Source organism: Moschus berezovskii, chromosome 9 (assembly GCF_049115385.1).
Source record: "Moschus berezovskii isolate FMDL1 chromosome 9, NW_MosBer_1.0, whole genome shotgun sequence".
NCBI classification, from domain to species: domain Eukaryota; kingdom Metazoa; phylum Chordata; class Mammalia; order Artiodactyla; family Moschidae; genus Moschus; species Moschus berezovskii.
Window position 1 is genome coordinate 15,292,214 of NC_142468.1, and position 26,898 is coordinate 15,319,111.

Below are 26,898 nucleotides of genomic sequence, written 5' to 3' on the forward strand. Positions count from 1 at the left end.
ACCCTGCATCTAGACCAGAGAAAAGGGCTGTCATCTCGCTTAGGTAACTGAGTGGATGCCCACTGTTCTGAGGCCCGTGGGAGGAGCAGGGCCTGCGCGCAGCCTCTGCCCCGACCTTCAAAGGGTGCAGCTCTCCACCCTCGTGCAGCTCGAGGACAGGCTTCCATTCAGCTGCTTTCATTCTTACTGCATCTGCCGCCCCGTCCCTCCCCACCGTCCGAGCAGAGGAGGGTCTGTGGCAAAAAGCAGGGCGAGAGAAGCGCTTTCCCTGGTCAAAGCTGTGGCAGCTGCATGAGGCGTGATGTGCATGGCCGGTGCCTCTCGCGGCGTTTCTGTTACTGATCATCATCTCGTCCCTATTCTGGAGCCAGGCCTGAGCTGCGGACCATCTGTTGCCGGAAAGCTGCCCCTCCTTTACCGGGCCTCACTCCGCTGGGACTTCTGTCTTACCCCGGCCTCCTTACGCAGCCCTTGTGCCTGTGGGGAGAAGCCCTGAGGCCAGGTGGGGTTGTAACACCTCACCTGAACTGAAGCCCAGGCTCCACACCTTTGAATCAGTACCTGAGAATCCGTGTTACTCAAAGCTCCCCGGGCACCAGTGGAACCACCTGGGTTACGATTCAGCAGAGAGAGAACTTAGCCAGGGATTAGGAGCACCGCCTGTCGTCTTGGCCTGGTTGCTCAGTGGTTGTGGGTAAGTTAACCCCTCCCTGTGTTTCAGATACCTTGGTGAAACGGAAATTAAAGTAGTAGTGTTTTCCACTCGTCAGGAACTTTCAGATCTGAAGTTACATTGTTTGAAAGGATGCTAGGAATCCCAGAGTAGAGTATTATTGGTAATTACAGTAATTGGTAATTATCGGTAATGGGGGTTAAGGATGGCCAGTTTCCCCTAGGCAGTCTGGACAGTTCATGGGCTGAGAATTATTTTATAGCTCCTAAACTCTGAGGTGCGTCCCCAGAGACTCCTTTCCCTGCCTGAAGGGCTTCCCCGCGGTGACCTGAATTTCTGCAGCACCTGCACGGCGCGTTGATTCACGGCTTTCAGGGCGCTTCCCTTTCCACGATCAGTAGACCGCAGTACAAGGGGGCAGTTCAGCTGTGCGTGCCTCACCGTTACCGCTGGGAAGCAGAGATTGCAGAGAGGGAAACTGACTCTCCTTGGCTGGGTTTCTTGCCACCCAGCTCCTCAGAACACAGCCTCTTCTGGGAGCAGGAGAGCCAGCTGGTCTCATAAGGCAGACATGGGGCTGGGTCTCGGAGAAGGGAAGCGGCCAACCAGCCCACTGCTGGCCTGTCTTAAACCCTGTTTTTTCTCTCTCGTTCTTCCCCAGGTGTAGCTCCTCACCAGAGGATTGTTTCTTGATTGGTTACTTAGGCAGAGCTGGATTCCCTTCTCCTAGGGGGAGCAGGTGGGGACCTACCTCCTCTGGTGCCCCCCACCCCTCCCTGTGTGTAGGGAGAGAGCTGGGCCGAGGCCCTACACTTCCACACTCTTCCCCCTGCACCGCTCCCATTATTTCCCTCCCCAACAAACGGGCCTGGTAGGGTGATCTCTCCCGGGTTAGGAGGCTATGACCTTAAGGTACGTCAAAGGGAATGCTGCCTCTGCCCCACCCGTCAGTTACCGTGCCCTTAAGGCCGGAGTCCTCACACAGCTAGCCTGGAGGCTCCACACTTAACATTCTTCCAGGTCGTCTTTCCCACAACCAAGTCCTTTCTGGCTGGGGAATGGAAGGACGGCACATCCCCACGTGGGCTGCTCAGGGTGCAGTCCCCTCAGGCCAGCTGAGGTGGCCCGTCTCCACCACCTGCCAGGCCTCAGCGGGCCCCTCACCCCTTGGCAAACACTGTAAGGGTTACCAGGCAGCCCGCATGTGGGCCGGTTGACTTGGTCTCTGGTGTGGCCAGCACCCTGTCGCCACTGCCCTCTGCAGTCGTGGTCAGGCTCCGTGTCAGATCTTGGCAGATGGGGGTGCAGAGCTTCAACCTCTTCACGTCCAGGGCTCTGAGAAGTGCCACCTGCTTTCAGAGGTCCAACCCACGATAGTCACGTGCCTAAATTAGGCAGGCATGTGCTGCGAGCTTGAAGCAAAGGGAGCAGCAGGAAATGTGGTCATCCTCCCAGTAGGCTGGCTCCTGGTCCTCTCGGGAGTCCTCAATGGCACTCAGCTCTGCGTCAGTTCTAAGAAAGTAGCCGTGTGGTATCCATGGTGAGCCTGGCTGACTCACGACCGACTCAGCCCAGCACTTAACCCAGCCCCTGCACGTATGAGAGCAGTCCAGGGGCCCATGGTGTATGAGCCCATGTCACTGAAACCCACCCACAAGGCCCTTTACCAGCTGGACTCGAATATGTACATTTCACGCACTGCCTTTTGTGTGAAGGGGTATAAGCCAAGTTAGTTACAAACTCTGGCTACCTTTATTGAAAGGCTCTTTTTTTGGTATCGTTTAAGCTGGATTTAAATGATCCTGTAAATTGCTTAACTGCCTCTTTTTAATGGTGTACAGTCCAAGCCCTTCATGGATTCCATCAGACCACCTCTCCTCTTCCCAGTGGCCACGCCTCGCCACAACGCTCCTCAAAGTGAGGGACTCTTGCCGTGCTGGACCACACAGCTCATTAGGGCTTTTTGGGGATTGGCTAGGATAAGAAGTAGGAAATACGCTCCCTCCTCCTAAGCCTAGGGTTTCCTCTCAAGCTGAAGGAAAGGAGAGCAGAGAAGCAGGGAGCAAGGGTTACAGGTGAACAGATGCCTCTGTGCAGGTCAGGTTGCAATTGTTTGGACTTGCCTTAAAGCCTGGGAAGAGGCCCAGGGCTGGATGGACAACGCAGAGGAAGAAGGTGTAACAGGTAGAAGAACCAGGGGTGTTTTCCAAAGCTGTGTCTTTAACCACCATAGGTTCTGCACTGGCAACCGTGATGAGAAGGCACTTAAGATCCCCGTTGCTATGGTTTTCTGAAATAGCCTCCACTCCCAGGAGAACACCCAGCCTTCCTCCTCTTTCCTTTCCGGTGGTCGGCTGGGGACTAGGAGAGGAAGAGCCGGGCTCTGGAATGCACCTGGGGCCTGGAGAGGGGGCTGAAGCGACTGTGTGAAGGGGAAAGGGCTTCTTTAACAGCCAGCAGCAAAGATCTCCCAGATGAGGAGTAAAAAGGGCCGAGTGGCTTCAGCAGGCCGAGGGGTGTGGCAGTCTGGGACCCCAGACGTTCCATCATGACTGCGGGGCTGTGAGGCGTCCTGGTGACTGGCTTGGGGCTCCCCCACCCTCCGGTCAGGTTCTCCCCCCACCGCCCCGGCCCCCTGGAGCTGCCGCTGCAGCCCCAGCTCCCGGAGGGAAGAAGACAAAGCTTACAGGCTGTGGTCTCTGCCCAGCCCACACAGCCGAGCTGGGGGAGACTTTATTCTTTTCAAGGAAGAAGTGAGAACAGGAATGAGACAAAGTGTAAAAGGGAAAGGGGCGGGGGCAATACTGATCGGAGAAGAACACAGTCCAGTACAAGGGCAGCCGGCACCATCGCCAAGCCCCGGCCAAGCACGCCGACCTCTCCCCTCATCAGACTCAGAAGAGAAAGGGAAGCTTGGGACTCGGGAGCACCAAGACGGGGCGGAGGTGGGGGGTCAATCCCGACAGACCTGCGGCTAGCACCTCGCCAGCCCTGCCAGGTCAGGGTCAGACCTCCCCTCCTGCCCCACGTACCCTCTTTCAGGGCCCCTCCCTGGCTTCTCAGTGGGATGAGGGAGGTGGGGAGTTTAACACAGCGGGGCTCTGGCACTCAGAACACAGTCCATAGGCTAGGCCCCCAGTTCACACTTCCCTTGTACTTCGAGGCCAGAGGGTGGGCCTGGGGGAAGCCAACAAAGCCAAGCTGAAAACCACCCAGGCAGTGACGCAGGCCTCTGGGCACGCTCCTGGTCAGAAGGAGACCTGGCCCCTGGGCCAGGAAGTCAAGTCCAAGTTGGAAGCGGCTGGGGGGATGGTGTGAGATGACCCAGGGCCAGAAACCAGATGTGGCCAAACTCTGGCTTTCCCTGCAGCTCAGAACCCTGGCCCTAGGCTTCGTCATGGCACCTAGGGGTGGGAGGTGCAGCTCTCCGTACCTGGCCCCGCTCAGGAAGGATGGGGTGGCTGCTGAGGGGCCAGGGGAGGGAGAGGACTGGCAGGTGTGAATGGGTGGGACATGGCTGGAAACCCAGGTTCCCAGTGTTCTGACCCAGCAGCCCGCACAGAGTACAGGCAGCCTGACTTTGGGGAGCAGTCACTATCCCACGTGCCAGCCCACCTTCGTCAGACAGCTTTCTCTGACCTCCCCGACCCCTCCCCAGCCAGGAGCCCCGACCGCCAGGGCAGAGGAGCCCACGCTGAGTGTTGGGAGGCAGCCCTGAGTCTGGAGGAGCAGGGCCTGGCCCGGCCCCTCAGGGAAGTGAGGTGAGGTGACGCTGACGAGGTGACTAAGGCCCCAAGTCCCTGCCCCCTGCGTCCCCAGAAACGCTGCAGCCAGGCCGGCCCTGCGCGGAGCAGAGCCTGCATAAACACGCCCAGGAGGGGAGGAGGGCTTGCTACACATATGTGCAATGTGTTAGAAAATAAATTAAAAAAGCACCGCTGTATCCCGTGGGTGTCCACAGGCCCGAGGTCTCAGCGAGGGAAGGGGGAGGGAGTGCGAGGGGCTTCTCGGTGGGGGCGTCGGCTCCCTCCCCCAGCAGACAGCAGCTAGGGCTGGGGCTGGATTCTGCTTCCTTCTCCCCAAGGGGTTTGGGAGGGAGCCTGGGGACCAGAGCACCCTGCTGGGTTCCTGTGCCAGGAGCAGCTCTCCCCCAAGTCTCCCTGACCCCAGCGCCCTCCTGACGTCTCACCCTCAAGCCCTGTGGTTCACCTGCCGGGTGGACATCACAAGGCACCTGCCTCCATACCCACAAAAGGCCCCGTTTTTAGCCTCATGCCTCCCGAGTGGATCCATCTCTGCCCCAGGTGAAGGTCTGAATGTGGGAGCCTACCACCCCGCCTCCTGAAAACTAGGATGGGATGCAAGGCTGAGTTGGGGCTCACAGTGGCCCCCAGACTGCTCTGTCCATGATGTAGCCCAGCAGGCAGCTTAGGCACCTCGCCAAGGGCCCACTGAGCCAGGAGGAGCCCAAGGGAGTGAGCAGCCAGCTTCTCCGCCTGGCCTGACTCTGGGCCAAGAGCTGCTGGTCTGAAGGGCTGCCAGCCCGGTGCCTTTCCTGGGGGGCACCCGCGTCAGCAGACGCATTTTGTCTCCATCTCTCCCTTTCTTGGCTCCTCAGGCCTCATCCATCTCCCCAGCAGACAGACGGCACTGTTTCTATTCCACTCCACCCCCTCCTCCCTGGTGGCTCAGATGGTAAAGCGTCTTCCTACAGTGCGGGAGATCTGGGTTCGATCCCTGGGTTGGGAAGATCTCCAGGAGAAGGATAATGGCCTCACACTCCAGTATTCTTGCCTGGAAAATCCCACGCGTGGAGGAGCCTGGCGGGTTACAGTCCATGGGGTCGCAGAGTCGGACACGACCGAGTGTCTCTGGTCTGCGGGGAGAGTCGAGTGGGAAGGAGGCAGCTGCCCATATGGGAGCAGCCGCTGCAGCAAGGATGCTGCCCTGGTCCAGCCTGCTCTGGGATGCCTAGAACTTCCATCCCTTCCATCTCCACGCCATCTCAGTGCATCCATCTCCCTAGCCCAAGCTCGTGCTACTCTCTTTAAGATTTACAGACCTTCATTCTTTTTCGGGTTGGACTTTTAAATTTTCTGATTGCCACCATTTAAAACTGCATATTTCACATAAAAATTCAGAGTTCTGCAAAGAAAAATCATCTGGCCATCTGGTATGCAGGGCCTGCCTTTAGACCCGCTGAGCAGCAGCGGCCGAGGCTGCGCCTTCTTTAGTTGGCTGCAGTCCCCATCCAGCCCTGCAGCCCTCCTTTCAATCAGCTGCTCGGCCCTGGGGGAATCTGAGTTCACAGCTCTGGGCTCTGCAGTCTCTCCTCTTTCATAGCTCAGTCAGGCCCTCAGTCCCTAGGCAACCTTACCGACAGCTGCCTCTCAGTGTTAGGAAACCTTAATGGTCATCTCCTCCAGTTATCCATCCATAACCTAAATCCAGTCTATAGCTTTCTAGATGACAAGCAACCATCTAATCTTTGCTTGAATACTTCCAGCAACGGGGAACTCACTACTCCCCAAGGCCGCCTGGTTCAACTCTCCCTCACCTTCTTTTCTCACTTACACTCCCCAGTTCCTGGGCTCTGCCTCTCCCCAGCGGCCACGCTGCACCCTTTGCCTTCCACCTCTGCTGTCGCTTGAGCCTCCAGAACCTTCCTCCAGTTCCGCCAACTTCTCCAGCTTCTCTCCATAACCTCTCCCTTGCCCGCCAGGCAGATGGTGCAGACTCCAGCAGCTCAGGCCCTTCCCTAACGAGCTGCCTCATGCCCCAGGCCCGATCATCGCTGGGCCCTCCACACCTAACCCAGGCTGCTGAACAGGGGAGCGGGGGCTGGGATACAGGTCTCCGTGGCCTGGTCTTCATTTCCCCAGCAGGGGCTAAGATAATAGGAAGGGGGAGCAGTCCCGGGGGCCTCCCGACCCAGGCCTAGGTGTCCCACCCTGTCCTCAGCCATGGTTCCTGGACCCACCAGGCCTGTTCAGTTCCCCACAGTCACACCGAGCCCAGTGCCTCTCTGGGCCCCTGGCCAAGCCCGGCCCCTTGCAGGGAGGCCCCAGCTGCAGCAACAAGCAGAGCTGGGCTGAGCAAGGGGGCCAGGGAGGGGTCTGGGAACTCTTTTCCCCAGTGGCTCTCTCCCGGGCTCTCGTCCAGCGCATCGCAGCACTGGACACTGCCCCTGGACAGTGTCCACCCACACAGCATTGTCCATGGGACTCCAAGGGCCCTCCTGGGCCACACACTCTGGCTCTTGGGGCACACGGGGCCTGTGCTAAGCTCCTGATATGGGCCACGCAGACCTTTCTCGGGGTGCTTCCTACCCTGCTTTCCTTTCCCTGGGTCATGACGCTGCCAGGGCAGACAGGACTGGAGAAACATTGCTCCCCTGTCCCGCCATGGCCCAAGCGGAGCTGGGAGGTTTCCCATGGGGAGGATGGACCCAAATCCCAGACACACGGGCAAGGGTACCAGCCAGAGCCGGCAACCCTCCTCACCCGGCCCCGCAACACTTAGAATCTTCTAAGCACTGGCCTTCTGGCCACTGGCCAGATCCACTAGTTTTTAAGTTTTTTTTTTTTCCCCAATACTTTAAATTTCAGGTTATCAAGTTAAAACCTCAGAATTCAACTCTTCACTGCCTCTTGTTCCACAGGTAGAGGGCCTGGCCCAGCTGAGGGACAGCAGCTTGGGAGGCTGAGCTTGGACACGCTTGCCCTGTCATCAGCCCCACATTCCCCAGGAGCGAGGCTGGTCTGGCTGGAGGATGCTGGTCCCCCGGGAAGTGGGTGAGGCAGGGGTTGCTGCCTCCTGCGTCATACCCGGATCTGGTACCCATTGAGGTCTGGCATGGCTTTGGGCTCTGAAGGCTTCTTCTCACCGGAAGGCCTGCAGGGAGGAGAGAACAGAGGAGGGGGAAAGGGTGAGCTGCCCCTCCGGGAGGTGGGAGAGCGGGCAGCCAAGGGTGGCTGCCCCCCACTCCCACCTCCCCATTCTCCAAGGTGTCCCAAATGCAGCAGGAAGGGTCCCCATGGAAGTGCGTTTCTGGAAACCCCCAAGCCCCCCTGCGGGCCTGAGTGTGGGCCCCACACTCTCTCAGGGGCTGCTGCTCTTCAATGAGGTCAGCGACTCTGGCTGCAGGTTAAGTGATGGAGTAACAGTGAATCCCTGTTTGGGACCCTGTTTTCTCTCTGAGAGCCTCCCAGGTGTGAAAGAGGCTGGCTATGGGAGCCAGCGAGGTCCCCTGACACCAGAGAGGGGTCTCCAGAAAAGTGAAAAAGTAAAGTCGCTCAGTTATGTCCGACTCTTTGTGACCGCATGGACTGTAGCCCGCCAGGCTCCTCCATGCATGGGATTTTCCAGGCAAGATTACTAGAGTGGGTTGCCATCTCCTTCTCCAGGGGATCTTTCAGGTCTTCTGCATTGCAGGCAGACACTTTACCATCTGAGCCACCAGGAAACCCCATATAACCTGGAGGCGTCTCCAGAATGATCTTTAAAGCAAGAGCCACACTGACACAGAGGAGACAAATCTGATGAGGCCGCCAGGTGCTTTATCAGAATGCTTCTGCCGTCTGGTTACAGGCAAAACCCAGACTCTCACGGGGGCAAAGGTTACGCTCAAAGCCATCCACTGGCTGCCATCTGAGGTTAAAACCTTTTTAAGAGATATTCCTGGAAGAGCTCACTGTTGGCTGGGCCCCACCCTTCTACCATCCCTCCCCCAGAGCCCATTCTGCAGCTCTGCAGTTGTGGCCTCGAACCTTCCCCCATGGGCCTCCTGCTGGGCACCAGGGTGCACATACAGGGTAATCAGTGGGCCAGGGATGTCCTTCTCCCTGGAGAAACGGGACTTCATCACAGCTGTTTCAACATACAAACAAACCCACCCTCCCAGGTTCCCTCCAGTGGGGGCAACAAAGAGAAGGGTGGGAATGCGAAGAGCTTGGGGGGAGATCAGAGGGAGGGGCGGAAAGGATGAAGCCTTTTTCTGCACCTCCCCCCACCAACTCCTCCAGGAAAGGGGAAACCCAGGGCTTACCGCCTTTCGCTGCGGCTGTTCCTGCGGTGGGGGCTGGACTGGCCCCGCTGTGGGGAGGACACATCCTTCTTCCGGTCCTTGGTGGGAGACGGAGGGCCGGTCCCTTTGCCGATCTGGGTGGGGAGGAAGACACACAGACTTGCTCCAGGACTGCCTCAGAGTCCGTCCTGTCCTGATGGAGCCACAAGCCCCAAAGCTGCTCTGGGCAGAGCCCAGGAAGCCTCAAGCCCTGCTCGGCCCTGTCTCGGGGTCTTCCTGAACCTGTTTCCCAGGCGCTAAAGCGGCCAGGACCTCGGGGGTTCCACAGCAGGGAGGCCCAAACCCCATGAGCCCCTGAAACAGCATGGATGTGGGTTGCAGTGATTGGGGAGGGTTCATGGTGGCCCCCGAAAAAAGGGGCGTTTACTCAGGCCGGGCAGAGGGGCCAGCCGGAGAAGCAGCCCATGTCTGAGCTTGGGGCTGGGAGCCTACGAGACCCACAGGTGACACTGGTTATCTCCAGTTAATCAGAAACTCAGACTAGTGGCTACATTTCTGATGAAGGGGTTTAGATAAAGGAGGTCGCGGGAAAAGGTGAACTTAGGCGACACAGTCCCTTTGAGCTGAATTTTCAAAATGTGCGGCATACAGGACGGGTGCTGGAGGGGGTGCAAATAACATGGGAAGTCTGAAGCACCCAACAGATTGGGAAACACAGCACTCGAAGTTAGGTAATACAGGCTCCAGCTCTAGATCCAACCTGCTCCCCTGAAGGTGCGGTGACACTTGGGCAGCTGAGCACCCACACTTAGGGGAGGGACGGGGGAGGACTAGCTAAGGAGGGGAGGAGGGCAGCCCCCGAAAGTGGCGGGGTCACCTGCAGCTGCCTTGGGGAAGGAAGGCACCATTGCTGTCACCCCAAGGTCTTAGTCTGGGGACTGGCGGGGCAGGGCGACTGGGACTCCTGAAAGCACCTGTGATGTGCCGGGGTCCCCATCCGGAGACTGAGTCCCAGGCCCATCTGCCGCCCACAGGCTGCAAGCAAGTCTCTGGCCTCCCTGCCTGCTGCGGCCCTCTTGGGGTCCTGGGGAGCAGCAATGGACATGAAACTGCCACATTCACGGTTGTGGCCCGACGCTGCCAGGAGAGGCAGACGGCAGAGCTGCAGAGACGGCAATGAGAAGGGGACAGCAGGCCCCATGCAAGGCACCCACCCCCACCAAGTCCAGGGGGACCCAGGGAGAAGCCAAGCTTTTGCTCACTTTGAAAGGCTCTGGGGGCAAACATAGCAGCTCAGCCCACTACTCTGGGTCCAGCAGCGCCCCCCACATGACCCCTGCTCCCTGCGGCAAGGCAAGAGGGAGAAGGAGCCATCCCTCCTTGTCTCCCCACAGTCTGACCCGTTTCCCTTTTCTGACGTCCCCCCCCCTGGGGGTCAAGAGTCGGGATGACAGGGGTGATGGAAGCTGCTGCCCGGCCCACAGGATACCACTCCCTCCAGACAGGCCATGACTCCCCACCAGCCTTGACTCGCAGCCCCTCCACCCAGATGGCAGCATCCCTGCTCACGGCCCAAACCCAGCTCCCCTGCAGCCTGACGAGAGCCTCCTGGGGGCAGCCCACCTGAGGCGGCTGTCTCATCAGCAATGACCTTTGAGCGAAGCCCAGAAACTTCCTACCCTCACCTCCCCGACTCGAGCTCCACCTCCTCCTGAGAAGGTGGGGTGGGGAAGAAGTGGGGGAAAGGGGGACTTCCCTGGAACAGCGAGCCTCTAGGAAGCAGCATCTCCACCCCTGCCCTTACACCCTCAGCCCTCCATTCCCATTGCCCCCCCACCCTTCCGCCCTCACCCCTGCCCTTCCACCTCCACCCCTGCCCAAGCCCCGGGTGCCCCGGGCAGGGCGGCGCGCAAGCACCTTGAGCCGCATGTCGCGGGCGTGCCGCTCCAGCTCCTTGCGGAAGTCCTCGCGGCCCAGCCTCTCCACGTCCAGGACCGAGTGCTTCCACTCGATCTGCTCCACGCTGTGCGGGTCGTGGGACACGCACTGGCCCAGCTTCACCTTCTTGAGCACGTGCCAGCAGCGGCTGTAGGCGGCCTCGTAGTCCAGCACGAGCTCGCTGAGCGTGCGGAAGGCCGGCGGCTTGTACATCAGGTCCTCGCGCCGGCTCATGCCCAGCGCCCCGTAGCGACCCCCGAAGTTCACCCCCAGCACGATGTGGCGGAAGTAGTTCCCTGAGAAGTAGGTCTTGAAGCTGATGGGGAAGCGTTCCAGGGTGGGCATGCTGTTGGTGAGGTAACTGGCCGCGCCGCCGCAGCTAAGGAAACGGCTAGAAGCAGCGGCGGGGCGACCCCATCCCACCCACCCGACCCGGGAGAGGCTGAGTGGGCCGCCCGGGACCCCCACTCCCCAGCGCGGACCTCCGCGCCCCGGGGCGGACGGCGGGTGTTGCTCACCCACACCCTGTCGTCAGGCTTGGGTCCGGCATACAGTAGGCGCTCAGTGAACTCAATCTCTATGGGTCAGGGTGCCCAGTGATTACTGGCTGCTGCCATGACGCCAAGCAGCGCTCACCAAGTAACAGTGAGCAGGGCACCTGGGACTGGCGGGCCTTGCAGAGTGGCGGGGTGAAGAGAGGGTGAGAGAGGCCCTGCGTCCACCAGCCTGTCTGTCTGTCTCCCCCTCACCTCCCGCCTTCCCTGTGCCGCACACACAGCCCTCCTCACCCCTGCCCTCCCTCTCACACGTGCTGATACACACGCGTACATCACAGATGCGCAGACAACCCTGCTCCTTTCCTCTCACCGCCCCTGCCCCTCCACGCAGAGATATCGTGCCTGCGCTCTTCCGATGAAACCAAGGTGCTGGTGGCCTGGGAGGCCGTGAGCTGTCCACTCCAACCTCCACGGAGGGCCGTCTACACCAGCTCTTCTCTCTGGCTGCTCCTCGGCCCTACTGGCTCCTTCTCAGGCCTCAGGCTTGGCTGGGACCCCTGACCTCCCTTCCTAAAGCAAGTCTGCTCTACTTATGTTCCCCATGGCACATCACCACAATCTGTGATTATTTTTCTTATTTCTTGTTTACTTGCTTACTTTTTGTCTCCCTGGCTAGAATATAAACTTTTAAGAATGGGGACCACCTTGCCTGTCATTTTGTTTGTTTTGCTGTGTCTCTGGGGCCCAGCACAGACATGGCACATGACAGGCACTCAAAACTCTTTTGAACAAATGGGTAGAATGAGGTGAACAGGATAAAAGCCTGGCGTACAGAGCAGGCAGACACTGCGCCTAGGGTCCAACGTGCACCTGGCCGTTTAACTGTACTAACAAACTTGTGGGATGGCACTGCCACTGTTCCCTTCTGCAGAAGAGGACTCCGAAGCTCAGAGATGCTAAGGAGCTCGCTTGAGGCCACAGTGAGGATGCAGCAGAGCTAGGATTCAGGTCCAGGCTGGCCTGACCCCGTAGTCCGCACGCAGTCACTGCGATGCTTACCAGGCCTGACTCCTTGCAAACACATGACTGGGGGCACCGATGAGCAAGGTGCAGGCTCTGCGTGCAGTGAGGATGAGCCCAGAGGCAGACGGAGTACAGCGCACACCACGTGTTCAGGAGGGAGCTGTGGCAGTTCTATGGGGACAGCAGGGCGGTATCCCGTCCAGACGGGGGCTACTCCTGTTTTCCTCCTGCCCACAAGCCAGCAGGTAACCCCTAGAAGGCCTCTGGGACCATGTGATCCTGTCTGGACCAGCTTCTCTGTGTGCTCAGGGGAGGGGAGCAGGTCCCCCTCCTACAAGGGGGTGGGAGCTTCCATTTTGGAGCGTGGTTCTGAAGGAGAAGCAAACGTGGGGTGGTGAAGGAGGTGCTGGCAGTGGCCTGGAGTCCCTGGGCTGGCCTCACGCTCATCCCAGCAGAGAACCCCTTGGATAGGGCAATGCTGGTGGGTCTCTCTGGGCAGCAAAGGACTGCCACGGAGGGATTAGCCCTCAGGGAGGAGGACTGGGGCCACCCCTGCAGTCTCTTTGTACAGTTTAAGGCAGGTATGTCTATGGGGGTGGGGAGTACCCCCACTGATCCCCCTCAGAGAAGCTGTGCTCTTGGCCTGTGAGTGCTGTCATCTTCTCCCTGACCTGTCTGAGCAAGCGATTCCTCCCTTTTCCATTAGGCACCTGCCCCCTCACCCTGCTGGGCACAGAGCCCAGTGCCTACTCCAGGAGTGGTAGATGGAATATTTACAAGCCTTGGTAGGTACAGGGAAGAGTGCGGGGTGGGAAGAGATGAGTCAAGACTGGCCTTGAATTAGTAAAAGTGAGTGATGGGCACATGGGCTACAGAACCAAGGTCCGTCTAGTCAAGGCTGTGGTTTTTCCCGTGGTCATGTATGGATGTGAGAGTTGGACTGTGAAGAAAGCTGATCGCCGAAGAATTGATGCTTTTGAACTGTGGTGCTGGAGAAGACTCTTGAGAGCCCCTTGGACTGCAAGGAGATCCAACCAGTCCATTCTAAAGGAGATCAATCCTGGGCGTTCATTGGAAGGACTGATGTTGAAGCTGAAACTCCAATACTTTGGCCACCTCATGCGATGAGTTGACTCACTGGAAAAGAGTCTGATGCTAGGAGGGATTGGGGGTAGGAGGAGACGGGGACGACAGAGAATGAGATGGCTGGATGGCATCACCGACTCGATAGACATGAGTTTGAGTGAACTCCAGGAGTTGGTGATGGACAGGGAGGCCTAGCGTGCTGTGGTTCATGGGGTCGCAAAGAGTCGGACACGACTAAGCGACTGAACTGAACTGAACTGAACTTTGCTTTAACTAGGGATATTGGGTCCCCCTCGAGGGGCCTTGTCTGTCCTACCTAGCTGCTCTGGTGATCCAGCTATAGGTCCAGTTCTACCCTTTGGGTGGGGGAGAGACTGAGAAACCTTTTTTTTTTAATATTCAGTTTTACATTTAAAGATCAGGGGATTCCATCATCTCCACAGATCCACATGTCCTGGAAATGCCAACCGTTGGGCATCTAACCTGCTTCTCCCAGACTCTGGTTCTTGGAAATAGCACCTCAGCCTTATGAGACCATGAGCCCCGATTTGTGGTTTGGAGAACAGGGTCAGTGTGTCCACTGCTCAAAAAAAAAGCTGCCCAGTAAGCCTTGGAAGTTAGCAACTGAGGTGCAAGAGACTGCGCCCCCGCCTCAGACTCCACTTTGGGGCCAAGTTCGTGACTTCTGGGAAAGGGAGCTGGGAGGGCCCTTCCAGAGGAGGAAGATGGCCCTGGAGGTGTGAGTAGCTGGCTGCCCCCTCCCAGGCCTCTCAGAGGAAGGATACATTCCCAGGATCACCGCTTCCAGGCATTTGATTGGCAGAGCCTCTTTGGTCATTTCCTTGGCCAGGTCCATCAGCCTGGGGGGAGGAAGGCAGAGTCATTAGGACAGAGGCTCCAGTCCCTTCTAGTGAAGGAGCATCGGGAGGTAAACTAGATGGACAAAGGCTCCCCTGCCCTCCAAGCTGCCTCAGCTTAGGCCCAGCACCTCCCGCTCACATCCTTCCTGAGCCTAAGGGGTGGGAGAAGAGACAACCACGGGAGATAAGGAAAGATGCCCCGGCCCCTTCCCTCTGTCCTTCCATTTCCTTCTTCCCTGAGTCCTGCTGCAGTCCTCTGGAGGGGAGGGTGGCTGGGGGTGGTGTGCAGTGGTAGGCAGTTTTTTGAAAGCCACTGGGCTGGGGGCCTTCCGTAAAGATAGTGTTTGGGGAGTGCATGGGATAGCATGCCAGAGGCCAGAGAACTTGGCACTGATCTTGTTTCTTCTGGAACACAGTGGACACCCCTGACCCAACTGTGACTCCTCTGAAGAGCCTTTACTTGTTGTAACTGCTTCCCCATGGCTGGCCAGCTCCCTGGAGCCTGGACATGGGGTCTCAGGCAGTTAGCTGCCCAGTGACTCCCCCACCTGCTCTTGAACTTGGAATTCCGGCCACTTTCAAACAGACTATCTCTGAAGCCTGGTTCCTCCCTCCTCAACAAATGCTTCCCCCTGGCCCAGGGAATGCAGCCTGGCCACTGGGTTTGCAGGGCAGGGTGTCAGACTCCTCCATCCCATGAGGCTGGAGCTGGGCCCACACACACAGCAGGCACAGGCTAACAAGAGCAAAGCTTTGGGGTGAGGAAAGCTGCACTCCCCCCGAGGGCTTAGAGAAGGGGTGATTAAGTAATTTAGCTAATAAACTAGCTAAAGCATTTTTCATAAGGAAGTGACCATGGATTGATTATATGTGGGGCAAAATGTAAAATTCACATTGATCATAAAAGCCCAGGGTTTTAAACCTGTAGACAGCTTTGGGCTGAGCCGCCAGGCCCACCTGTGGTATTCACTCTCCACCCTACTCTGCCCTAAGGGTTCCCATGGGGTGAATCCAGCCAGGCATCTACACTTGGGGGTCAGAATGGGAATTGAGACATGCAGTGCTCTCCCCAGTAGGGTCCCTGCAGCTCAAACACTGGGCCTGGTACCAAATGGGGTGATGCCAGGGAACAGAGAGAAGGGGGAGGACCCTCTCCTAAAAGGAAGATAAGGCTTACACACAGACACCCACCTGGGACCACCCTGTCATCACCAAGGCAAGTGGGTGGGCTGCCATCACCCTCTTGGCTCAGCATGGATACTGGGGTTCCCCCTCTTGGCTCAGCAGGGATATTGGGGTTCCTTTTCCTCAAGGAGCCCTGGCTGCCCATCTTGGCCAGAGTCCTCTCTTTAGGATGTCCTAAGGAGGGTCCCACGGTGGTACCTGCTTTGCTGGCGGGCTCCCCTGGGAAGAGGCCCTGCCTGCCTGATAAGTTTCCACCCACAGGTGACCGAGGGGCTCCAACCAGACCAGGCCCTGTGACCTGGCACAGAGGGACCCGCGCTCCCCACACTTACCCTGTCAGAGGTCTGCTCTTCTTAATTTCAAAGAACTGTGTCCCTGTGTGATTGTACCTGCAGGTGCTGGTTAAGGGCTCTCTGGCTTGATCTGGAGGAGGCGTGTCCCTGTGCCCCCATCTGGACCCCGGGGGTGCAGGCCGGGTAAAGACCCCACAGAGTGCTTCTGGAGGGTGCCCAGGAGGATGCTCAGGGTGTGAGTGTCTGAAGAGAGGAGGGCACTGCACACCACTGGCTCCTTCCCCCATAGGGCCCCTCTCTGTCCTCACTCATCCTCTGTTCCCAGTTTTCCTCTCCCAGGAAGGGGGCCGGGCAGAAGGCAGCCAGGTTGGCCAGGGCCGGGAGAGACGCCTGAGCCCTCGATGGCTCTCAGCAGCACTTCATGTTCCAGTTGGTGAGAAACGGCACAGACGGGCAGGAGAAGGCTGGGGCGGGATTCCTGCACGGCTCTGTTGCTGGGTGCTCCCAAGCCAACCGGTCCCTCTCCAGGCCACCAGTCCCCATCCCTGCCCCCTGCCCTCTCCCCCACAAAGTGGGCTGGACCCAGTTTTCAGTAACCAGCCTGACTTTTCTTCTGCTCAGGACCCATGCCTCGCCCTTAGGGGTCCTGCCATCTCGGACCGAATCAGCAGCTAGGAGGGTCAGAGGGAGCCAGGTGGAAGAGCTCCAGGCAGGGCCCAGGGCTGGAGAGGCCCAGCTCAGAGACACCGGGAATCCCGGGCTTGGGGGCGTCCCAAGGCTCTTCCCCTGCTGGGCAGCTGGCTTCCTGCCAGGGAGGAAAAAGGCGAAGAACTAGGGGATATGTCCAAGATGTGGAAGCTGTCTCCTGGAGCATAAAAATCCTTTTTCTCCTCCATCTACCAGCTTCCTCCCCCAACACACACCCTTTGCCCCAACACACACCTCTTTTAGACCAGTTTTTAAACAGCCCCAAGGGAGCTTCCCTCCCACCCCCCGGCCCTGCTGGCGCCAGAGGGTCAGCAGAGGAGGTCTGGGCCAGTGGACCTGGACTAGGCTTCCACCAGCGGGTCACTCAGGACACACTGACCCCATCACACGTAGGAGGAAGCAGGGAGACCAGAGCAGGTGTGGCATTCATCAGACAAACCCGCTCCGATACCTGGGAGGGCACGCGCTATGCGCACATGACTCCGGGGGTTCAGAGAGGCCATGTGAGTGGCACCCCCTGTAGTCATGGGGTGCAGCTGCTCGGTCCAGTGCCCTCCGGCCCTGTCTGGAAACAAGCCCCAGCTGGCTCCGGACCAGCCGGACGGCGGCCGTGACTCTGACCATGGAGGATACTGCAGCTCCCTGATGTAGCGCTGCACCGCTTCCAGGCGCTCAGGGACGGGCGTGGAGGGCTGGAACGTAGGCACACTCGGTATGGGGATCTGGGCACAGAGAGAGAAAGCTCTGGTCACGGAGGGAGGCTCACCCTGAAGCTTCCCGCCCGCTGGACACCCAGATTAGCCCCCAGAGAAGCCACATCCCGTGGAGGGGCTCCCTGCTCCCTCCTTTGCTGAGCTTCTCTCCCTCCGGACCCCCACCCTCCCACTGGCCACTCCTTACCCTCCTGGCCCTTGATGGCATTTTTGATCTGGAGTTTAGTTGGATATTCCAATTTTATGCTTCTCTCATAATTTTAGAAAAAAAACACAGGCTGACTGTTTGGAATTTTACATTTCATGAACTTCAAGGCATCCCCAGGAATGTTGAAGTTAAGTTCATTTGGGTTTGGGGTTCAACTCTGGTTCAAAATCAAGTTGACCAGGTGTCCCTGTCCCCGGTGAACACACCCTTAGCAGGGGGTGTCACCCCACTGCACCCTCATATCACAGCACAGTGACCAGGCCTTCCTGCTCCCCCAGGAGGAAGGAGGAAGTGCAGGGGGGAAATGTGGTTTGGGACAGGGCTTGCCATGGACTAGCCTCTTTGGAAGGGTTCCGTGAAGGTAGCAGGAACCCCGGTTCTCCTTTAACACCCGCCTGTCTTGCCAGTGCCACACTTATAACAGCACGGCTAACCGAGCATCTGGATAGCCCTCCTCACCGGAATAGATTCTCCAGAGTTCAGCCAGACATGGGGAGAAGGGGCTGTCGTGGGGAGAGTGGGGGTGTGGTGGGGAGGGGTGGGTGAGGACTGGGAACCCCCAGCCTGGGCTGCCCAGGTGCTGGCAGTCAGGCTAGGCTCCGTGGCCCTCTGGAGTTGTCCCTCGGCAACCCTGCACTTGTCAGAAAAGCAGCCACATCTGGGTGTGTGCCCTCAGCCCACCCGCTCTGGCCTGGAGAGCCTGAACGCTGGCAGTTTGGCCGTAACAGGTCAAGTGAGGCTCAGAAGCCAAGGGAAGCACCCACCAGGTCCTTGGGGTTACAGGTAGGGCTTTCCTGGGTAGAGAGGAACCAGCTTTCTAGGTCCAAGGCCCAGCCCTCTGGGGTCCCCCTTGGCTCCCAGTGCTAGCAGCTCTGAGGTGGCCTCAGGACTCCTCGCACGGCGCAGCGAGGCCCCACCCTGCGCACGGCGCAGCGAGGCCCCACTCTGCTGCCCCTAGGCCTTGGCCTACCCCCCAGCAGGTGGGGGCTGCTGAGCACGTCCATCTGTACAGGGAGGGAAGGGCTGGGTACAGCGGGAGCCCATGGTGGGGCTGGGCTGAGGGACGCGCTCCCTGTGGGGTGGTGTGGGCACAGCCTCTCAAGTAAGGTGGCCGGGGCTCTGACACAAAGGAAGTGAAACACCAGAGATTCCTGACGCCACCACAGCCTCTGACAGGCAGCTACTTGCCCCAAAAGGCCAAGGCGCAAGGGAGAAAGCCCTGCCCAGGAGACGACTCTGCGTGAACTTCCTCCCTGGCCCTGCTGGCCCCCTCCTTCCGGTCTGGGCATCCCCAGCCGCTGACACCTCAGTCTGGAGGCAGCTACTTCCCCTTTCACACCCTCCCAGTTCAGTTCAGTTCAGTCGCTCAGTCATGTCCAGCTCTTTCCGACCCCATGGACTGCACAATGCCAGGCCTCTTTGCCTATCACCAACTCCCGGAGTTTACTCAAACTCTGTCATCCGCTTCTCTTCCTGCCTTCAATCTTTCCCAGCATCAGGGTCTTTTCAAATGAGTCAGTTCTTTGCATCAGGAGGCCAAAGTATTAGAGTTTCAGCTTCAGCATCAGTCCTTCCAATGAATATTCAGGACTGATTTCCTTTAGGATGGACTGGTTGGGTCTCCTTGCAGTCCAAGGGACTCTGAAGAGTTCTCCCCAACCCCATAGTTCAAAAGCATCAATTCTTCAGCGCCCAGCTTTCTTTATAGCCCAACTCTCACATCCATACATGACCACTGGAAAAACCACAGCCTTGCCTAGATGGACCTTTGTTGACAAACTAATGCTACTGTTGCCCAAACAGTGGCCACTGCTGAAAATCAGCAGGGGGATAACTGCCCCAGATGGGGAGTGCTCTGTCTTCTTGCCCGGCCACCCTGTACAAGATGGGGTCCAGAACTCTCTGAGGGCCTGGCTGGCCTCCCTGGGTCAAGGATGTGGGGTGGGAGAGGAATCAGAGGAATGTCGGCACCATTTACTATAAACAGCACGGCACCTGGCTTTTTCAGGTGGAAGGTCCCAGGGAAGTCATCTCCACTTCCCGTGAGGGCATCTAGTGACTTCTAGGAGCTCAGGGTAGAGACTGTAAGTACACCCTCCCCTGAGACATTTCAAACAAGGAGGGCTCTGTAGTCCAAGAATCCTCTGAGCAAGCTTGCACAAGCCAGCCCTGGGCCAGGGCCGGGTGGTACCATGAGGGCATCACCTGCCTTCGAGACACAGGACCCAGGAACTGGAGGCTCTGTAAGAACTAAAGGGCTCCAGAAAAAGTGTAAAAAGACTCTGGATTCATGAGTAGGGCCTTAAAGGACACCACCACTGAAGCATAGCTGGAGGGAGCTGACGGCTGTGACATGTTAACTCATATCAACCAACAGGCCAGCATCTTTCTTCTGAATGTTCACACAAACAAAACAAACAGGCAAGAGTCTGTATATCCAAATAACCAGACCTACTGGAGGGCTGGGAACCCCTCAACCCCCACCCCAAACCAGGAGCCCAGAAATGCTCCTTTGCTGCAGAGCAGTGGGGTTAAGTGGGGTACAGTGGAGGAAAGTGATATTGGCTCAGATCCATCCAGGAATGACTCCTCCTCTGCTACCAAAGCCAAGGGTTACCTTTGCTCCAGAAACCCCCTGAAATCCTGATTTCTATTAAGGCGCTCTCCCTGGTGGAGTCCATCTCAGTCTAGAACAGAAAGGAGGCTTGAAGGGAGGTCAGGCAGCCTGCAGCTGAGTGTGTGGACAAGAAGCAAGAAACCCTAGAGGCTGACAGACCTGGACCTAGAACCAGCCCATCGCTGTCTAAATCCCAGCCCCGCCGTTTACTGTCTGGCAGCAAGATCCTGACTGTCTCTATGCCTCGGACACCACACCTGTAAAGTGGGTGCCAGAACAGAACCAACTCAGAGCCTAGCTGAGACACTGCATGGCCAGGTCTTAGGACGGGGACTGGCGCACAGCAGGGACTTGGTTCCTGCCCACTGCCGCTGTTACTCCTGGGCGTGTCAAAGACACTGTCAGCCCGTGAGGACGCCGGCAATGCTGCCTTTTTGAGGGGAGATGTCCAAATTCACCTTCTGCAGGAGCTCAGTGTCTAGAGCCGCCGTCAGAAGACTTGGGCAGCTGGGTCTGGATGCCTGGCCACTGAGCTTTCAAAAAGGTGGTGGCAGGGGACTTGCCTGGTGGTCCAGTGGTTAAGAATCCACCTGCCGATGCAGGGGATGTGGGTTTGATCCCTGCTCCGGGAACTAAGATCCCACGTGCCGTGGGGCAACTAAGCCCATGCGCTGCAACTACTGAAGCCCCTGAGCGCTTTAGAGCCCATGTTCTGAAACAAGAGCAGCCACAGCAACGAGAGCAGCCCCCACAGGCCACAGCTAGGGAAGAGCCATGTGCCTCAACAAAGACCCGGCACAGCCAAAAATAAAGAAAGAAATGAAAATTCAAAACAAAACAAAACTAGAGGAGACAGCCTTACAAAGGAAACAAATGGCTCCTGGGTCTGTGATCCTTTTAGGAACTGTCTCCCGTTAACATACTGGTGTCACCCTTTTAGAGGACATCTCCCCAAGTGCCCGTGGGGTGGTCTCCTGGACCCTCATCTCCAGGCTCTATTTGCCGAGTCATATTACAGCTCACCCACTTCACAGGCTTTACTTCATCAGTTCCTCCCAGTGACCCCTCGGAGGTGGGTATTGCACTTATGCCCATTTTATAGCTGAGGAAACTGAGGCACAAGATGGTTGCGTCCCTTCCCGGAGACCCAGGATATGAACATGGTGGATCTGATGTTTTATCACACTACACCGCAGGGACCCCAGACTCAACCACCTGTAGGGGCCACACAGGTGACATAAACAGGGAAGGCAGGCTGAGAGAGCAGGTGGGGGTCTGTGGCCATCTGGGGGAGGGGAACCAGCCCTCAGCCCCGGCTGCCTGCTGCCATGTGGGGTCACAGATTCTCTGCTCTCAGATCTTCTCATTTCCTAAAAAGATGCCCAAAATCTGGATTCTGATGTGAAATCTCCCCATTTTGAATTTTGGCTCGCCTGGTCTTTTTAAAACATTATGCTGTCCCCCAAACTCTTGGCAGACTTCCCAGGTGGCACTAGTGGTAAAGAACCTGCCTACCAATGCAGGAGACAGAAGAGATGCAGCTTCAATCCCTGGATTGGGAAGATCCCCTGGACGAGGACATGGCAACCTACTCCAGTATTCTTGCCTGGAGAATGCCATGGACACAGGAGCCTGGAGGACTACAGTCCAGAGGGTCACAAGGAGTTGGATACGACTGAAGTGGCTTAGCACAAACTCCTGGTCCCACTACGGTGTAACCTTTGCTGCCTCTGTCTTAGCTCCAGGGGCAGGGCCACTCGGGGTGGCGGGTGGGGCAGCCCAGTGCTGGGTCCATGCTGCTGGCACTCTGGGATTGGACCCTGATGCCTCCTGGATGTTTCAACTCTGTCCAGACTCTGAGGCCAAGACTCCTGCTCTGGGTCAAGGTGGAGGAAAACCACCCCCACAGTTTTCCTGTGGTTTGAGGAGGGGGATTTGATTTAGTGATCTAGTGGTTTCCCCTACTTTCTTCAGTTTAAGCCTGAATTTGGCAATAAGGGGTTCATGATCTGAGCCACAGTGAGCTCCCGGTCTTGTTTTTGCTGACTGCATAGAGCTTCTCCTGATGACACCACCCTTCTAGCAGAAAAGCAAAGAAGAACTAAAGAGCCTCTTGATGAAAGTGAAAGAAGAGAGTGAAAAAGTTGCCTTAAAGCTCAACATTCAGAAAACTAAGATCATGGCATCTGGTCCCATCACTTCATGGCAAATAGATGGGGAAACAGTGGAATCAGTGGTTGACTTTATTTTCCTGGGCTCCAAAGTCACTGCAGATGGTGACTGCAGCCATGAAATTAAAAGACGCTTGCTCCTTGGAAAAAAGCTATGACCAACCTAGACAGCATATTAAAAAGCAGAGACATTACTTTGCTGACAAAGGTCCATCTAGTCAAAGCCATGTTTTTCCAGTAGTCATGTATGGATGTGAGAGTTGGACTATAAAGAAAGCTGAGCGCCAAAGAATTGATGCTTTTGAACTGTGGTGTTGGAGAAGACTCTTGAGAGTCCCTTGAACTGCAAGGCGATCCAACCTGTTCATCCTAAAGGAAATCAGTCCTGAATATTCATTGGAAGGACTGATGTGAAGCTGAAACTCCAATACTTTGGCCACCTGATTTGAAGAACGGACTCATTGGAAAAGACTCTGATGCCGGGAAAGACTGAAGGCTGGAGGAGAAGGAGACGACAGAGGATGAGATGGTTGGATGGCATCACTGACACGCGATGGACATGAGTCTGAGAAGACTCCGGGAGTTGGTGATGGACAGGGAAGCCTGGTGTGTTGCAGTCTGTGGGGTCGCAAAGAGTTGGACACAACTGAGTGACTGAACTGAACTGACTGAGGAGGGAAAGTTTCAATTCTTTCAATCTTCTCACAAAATTCCTTCAGGACTACCACACTCCTGCCATTAATGACACCCCCCACAGACAATAGCGTTATTCCCTCATCAGTTTTTTTCCATGTGTGAAGGTTGAAGATGACATTACAAGACCAGTGGCTAATAAGCTTGTCAATTTTGTTTTCAGTCCCTTGAAGTGGTGACAGTTCTACAGAGGACCATTCACACTCTCCCAGAGCCTGATTTAGACATCAGCAGGATGGCTAGAAAGCCATCTGCTAATCCCCGACTTGCTCATGTGGGAGAAGCGTGTGGCTCTGGCTTCACTGGGACAAATGCTGAGTGAGACCTAGCTGCCCCTCCTGATGAAGGGCATGGACAGAGGGAATGGACACCCAGTAATCAGTACCAGTCTGAGGCATTACAGTTTCTTAAATGTTTTAACACAGGGATTCCCTGGTGGTTCAGTGGTTAAGACTCTCCACTCAAAGTGCAAGGGGCCTGGGTTTGATGCCCGGTCAGGGAACTAGATCCCACATGCAGCAATTCAGAGTTTGCATGCCACACTAAAAAGATCCTGCATGTGCAACTGAGACCCGGAACAAATTAAAAAATATAACATATAAATTAAAAAAATGCTTTAACACATTTTGTCTCATTTAACTTCACTACAATCAATGCCACTCTCAACTTCAGACGAGAAAACTGTGGCTCAAACAGGGGTCTGCTTGAGTTTATAACTAGGTGGGTGATTGGAACAGATGTCCGTATCCTCTGATGCCATACTTCCTTTTCCAGGAATTTATCTCAAGGAAATAATCAGAGCTGCTGCTGCTGCTAAGTCGCTTTAGTCGTGTCCAACTCTATGTGACCCCATGGCCAGGAGCCCTCTGTCCATGGGATTCTCTAGGCAAGAATACTGGGGTGGGTTGCCATTTCCTTCTCCAATAATCAAAGGTGGGTCCCCAAATTTATGTTGTAGAATGGGTACCACAGTGTTCACTTTAAGAAAAAATTATTGGAAACAATGGCCAACCACAGGGAATTAGTTAATTCTGAATTAGCTCAGAAGGTGATTATGTAGCCATTCAAAATCAAATCACATTCAATTTCCCTTGAAAATATAAGGCAGTAGCTCAACTCTCAACCTGGGGATTATATGAATTCAGCTTGTCCCAGAAGATAGTCTCTGCTGGTTCTACCAATAACTTAGTAAAAAGAGAATAAAACAGGCCACCTGTTTCCATGTCTAATCCACCTTAACTGCCACTCTCTCTGGTCCCTTCCTTCTCACCTGGGTGAGTTCGCTTAAGCATGGGGCTCCAACCTCTGTCCAACTGACTTTTCTTAGGGAATTTCAGGTCTCTGCATTTGAGAGAGTATTTCCTTAGCCTTGAACCGTAACTTTGGGGGGAAAAATCAGGCGTGTTTTTCCACCAAGTACTAGAGGGCACAGAATGTTTCAAACACTCTTTCATTCAGCAAATGCTTACAAGTGCCAGTTCTGTGCCAGGCACACAGGAGGCCTTGGGAAGACAAAGATGAATGAGACAGCCTCGGCCCTCATGGTGACACAACTGAAGGCCAGCCGTCGTGAAAAATGACTGCACTTTGTTTTTGCCGTGCACAGAAAAATGCCTGAACTTTGTGCCTCTCCATGGCCCTCTTCTAACTGCCCTGGAACCTCATGTCCTACGGAGCAGAGGCCCCGGAACTGGAAGACCTGTTGGGGGAGAGCCCCAGCCCTGTCACTTACTGGCTATGGAGCCCTGAGTTCCTACTTGAGTTTTCAGCTTCGTTGTCTGTAAAAATGGGTCCTCAAGCTGCACTTCATGCTCAAGGCTCTTGGAGAATTCAGCGAAACACATGAAAATATTTACTCACCATCTGAAATCCTGGACCCTCCTCAGTCATTCATTGTCTCTCTGCCCACTGCTCTCTGGCTTAGCGAATAAGATGTCAAGCCACCTGTTAGTGTTATTAAGTTATCTGCTGCTCTGCCCACAACACATGGGCATTTTAAGAGATGGAGGAGGGCACTCCTAGAAACAGGGCATGTGGACCTCACAAAAAAGCCTCAATGGCAATCAAGTTCTTCTGGACAGGTTCAACCTATCTGTATTTTTAACACTTTACCATGCCAGTAACTCCCTACCCCAACAGGAAAAGTGGCACTTTGCTTTGGAAGTCCCCAAGTCACTAAAACTTTAGCTCTCCTTCTGCCCCCCTCCCCCGCAAACCCCCCACAAACCCCTCACCTTGGGCAGGTCCGTGGCCCCACGGATCCGCTGAGCCACCTTCTCTCCATCAGGGTGGATCTTGGCCACGTGTTTCCACATCCTTTCCCAGGTGGGCTCGTCCACAGGCAGCCCACCCCGGTTAACAAAGAAGGGGATGCCTCCATCTCGTAGGTCCTCTTCCCCTTCTTCTTCTGGCTCATCATCTCTCTGGGCCGAGGCTCCTTCGCTGGTCTCCAAACGCCTGACCCCAGAGGGGACAGCCGCGGCGGTGGGGGCAGCGCCTGTACTGCTGCCCCCGACAACCTTCTTCCCCCCTGGCATCCCCAAATCCTTGACGGGTGGCTGGGAGAACGCAGCAGCAGGCAGGGGTAAAGAAAAAAAAAGGTGGCTCACAGGAGGCCTCCCACACACCAGCTGCAGACATAACACATGGCCAAACAGAGCGCAGGGCACCTTTAAGAAACCAGGGCGTGGCTCCGTACAATAAAACACTACTTGATGCGGGAGGCGCGGGGTGGTGGGGAGAGAATCAGTGCCTCAAAGTGAAGTGCTGGGTAGAGGGGCTTGGTTGTCCCAGGTGAACCTTAGAAGCCTGGTTCTTTTTGAAAAACTGGATGTAGGGAATACATCTCAACTTGGCAGCTTTCACCAAAGCACCCCTCCTTTGAGAGCGAGAACAATACCGGACAGCAGTCTGGGCTGCCCGAGGAGAAAAGCCGGAGGGAACCTGAGGCCAGGCAGCTCAGATCTGCGGCCACGAAAGGATCGAGGCACAAGTGCCCACGCCGACCGGGCGCCCCAGGTCCCAGTTTTTTGAAGAGCAACAAATTCCTCTACAAAATACCGCACGCTCACACCTGTGCGCGCTCCGAGGTGGGGGGCCGGGGCGACTCCAGGCCGGGAGTCGGCTCCGAGGTCGCGACCCCCCGGGTCGGAGGGCGGCGATGGGGCGCGATTTCTCGGACGCGACGAGTCTGGGAGCCGAGACTCGCAGCTGGCAGGGGCGCGGGGAGGGGGCGCGCGCCGACGCGCACATTCCACGCCCGCCGCCAACTCCCCGCACAAAGTGGGCTTTGTCTCGGTCTCCTGTACCCTCGCACCCCCGCCCCGGGCAGGAGCAGTGGAGCCCCCCGGGAAGGGCGCGGCGGGGAGGCGAAGCTGGGAGCGCCCAGGCCCCGCCGGTCCCCAGCCCGGCGCGTCTCAGCGGGCGGATGCCGGGCGCCCGGCGCCGCGCTGCGCCAGCCGAGCCATCGCTGGGCGCGGGTCCCGCTCCCGGGCCCGGGGCTCAGCTGGGAACACTCGGGCGGTGCGTAGGGTCACCAAGCGGCGGGCTGCGGCCACAGGGTCGCCGCCCTGGACCGGCTGCAGCATGGGCGGTGGCGCGGCCGCGACGGGCAAAAGATGCTCCGCGGCTGTTCGCTCGGCCTCCCGCGGCACCCCGCCTTCCCCGGCTAAGGGCTGGAGGCAGGACCGCGGGGCGGGGAGAGCGAGCCTGCAGGCTCGCGCAGCCACGGCCGCGGAGTAAAGAGCGCGGACTGAGTTAGTCCCCCGAGAGCAGCCCGCTGCGCGCACGCGTGGCTCCCCGGGCAGGTCTCGGCTCCGGCGAAGCGTAGGCCAACCGAGCGGCCGGCGGCGTGGTCCCCGGCCGGCCTGCCGCCCACCCGGCTCGACTCCGGCCCGCGCCGCGCATGCGCTCCGTCCCCCCCTTAAAGGGCCAGCGCGTCCCCGCCGGGGCCTCCGCCTCCCGCAGCCATTCTTCACCCCCAAGTCATCACCCGGACGCCGGTGGGCGTGCGCTCCCTTCTCATCCCCTCTCTGGGAGCCGCGAAGCCGGAGCAGAGCTCCTGGAGGGTGGGGGCGTGGGAAGTGTTCGCAGCGTGCCAAAGCGAGCGCAAACTCCACGGAGATTCCGGGCTTGGAAAGCTAGCTGTTGGGTACTTCCTAGGGAGACTGCCTGGCTGGGGCTCTCACGGTCTAGAAACTAGACTATG

At 57.2% G+C, this 26,898-nt stretch overlaps 1 protein-coding gene across 2 annotated transcripts; it reads right to left on the reverse strand.

Moving 5' to 3' along the window:
- Window positions 1-3,364: 3,364 nt before the first annotated feature.
- VASH1 (vasohibin 1) lies at window positions 3,365-26,453 on the reverse strand. 2 transcript variants are annotated; one of them, XM_088839419.1, is made up of 7 exons: window positions 24,926-26,453; window positions 16,923-17,011; window positions 15,621-15,680; window positions 14,029-14,103; window positions 10,617-10,998; window positions 8,721-8,833; window positions 3,365-7,567 (listed from the first exon to the last, which is right to left on the reverse strand). In XM_088839419.1, exons 1-7 carry the CDS (start codon window positions 25,226-25,228, stop codon window positions 7,495-7,497), a joined length of 1,095 nt encoding a protein of 364 aa, XP_088695545.1. In that variant the 5' UTR covers window positions 25,229-26,453; the 3' UTR covers window positions 3,365-7,494. The 2 variants fall into 2 exon arrangements, with proteins under 2 accessions (XP_088695545.1, XP_055292546.2); XM_055436571.2 differs by having other exon boundaries at window positions 15,621-15,677; window positions 24,926-26,449.
- Window positions 26,454-26,898: the final 445 nt, after the last annotated feature.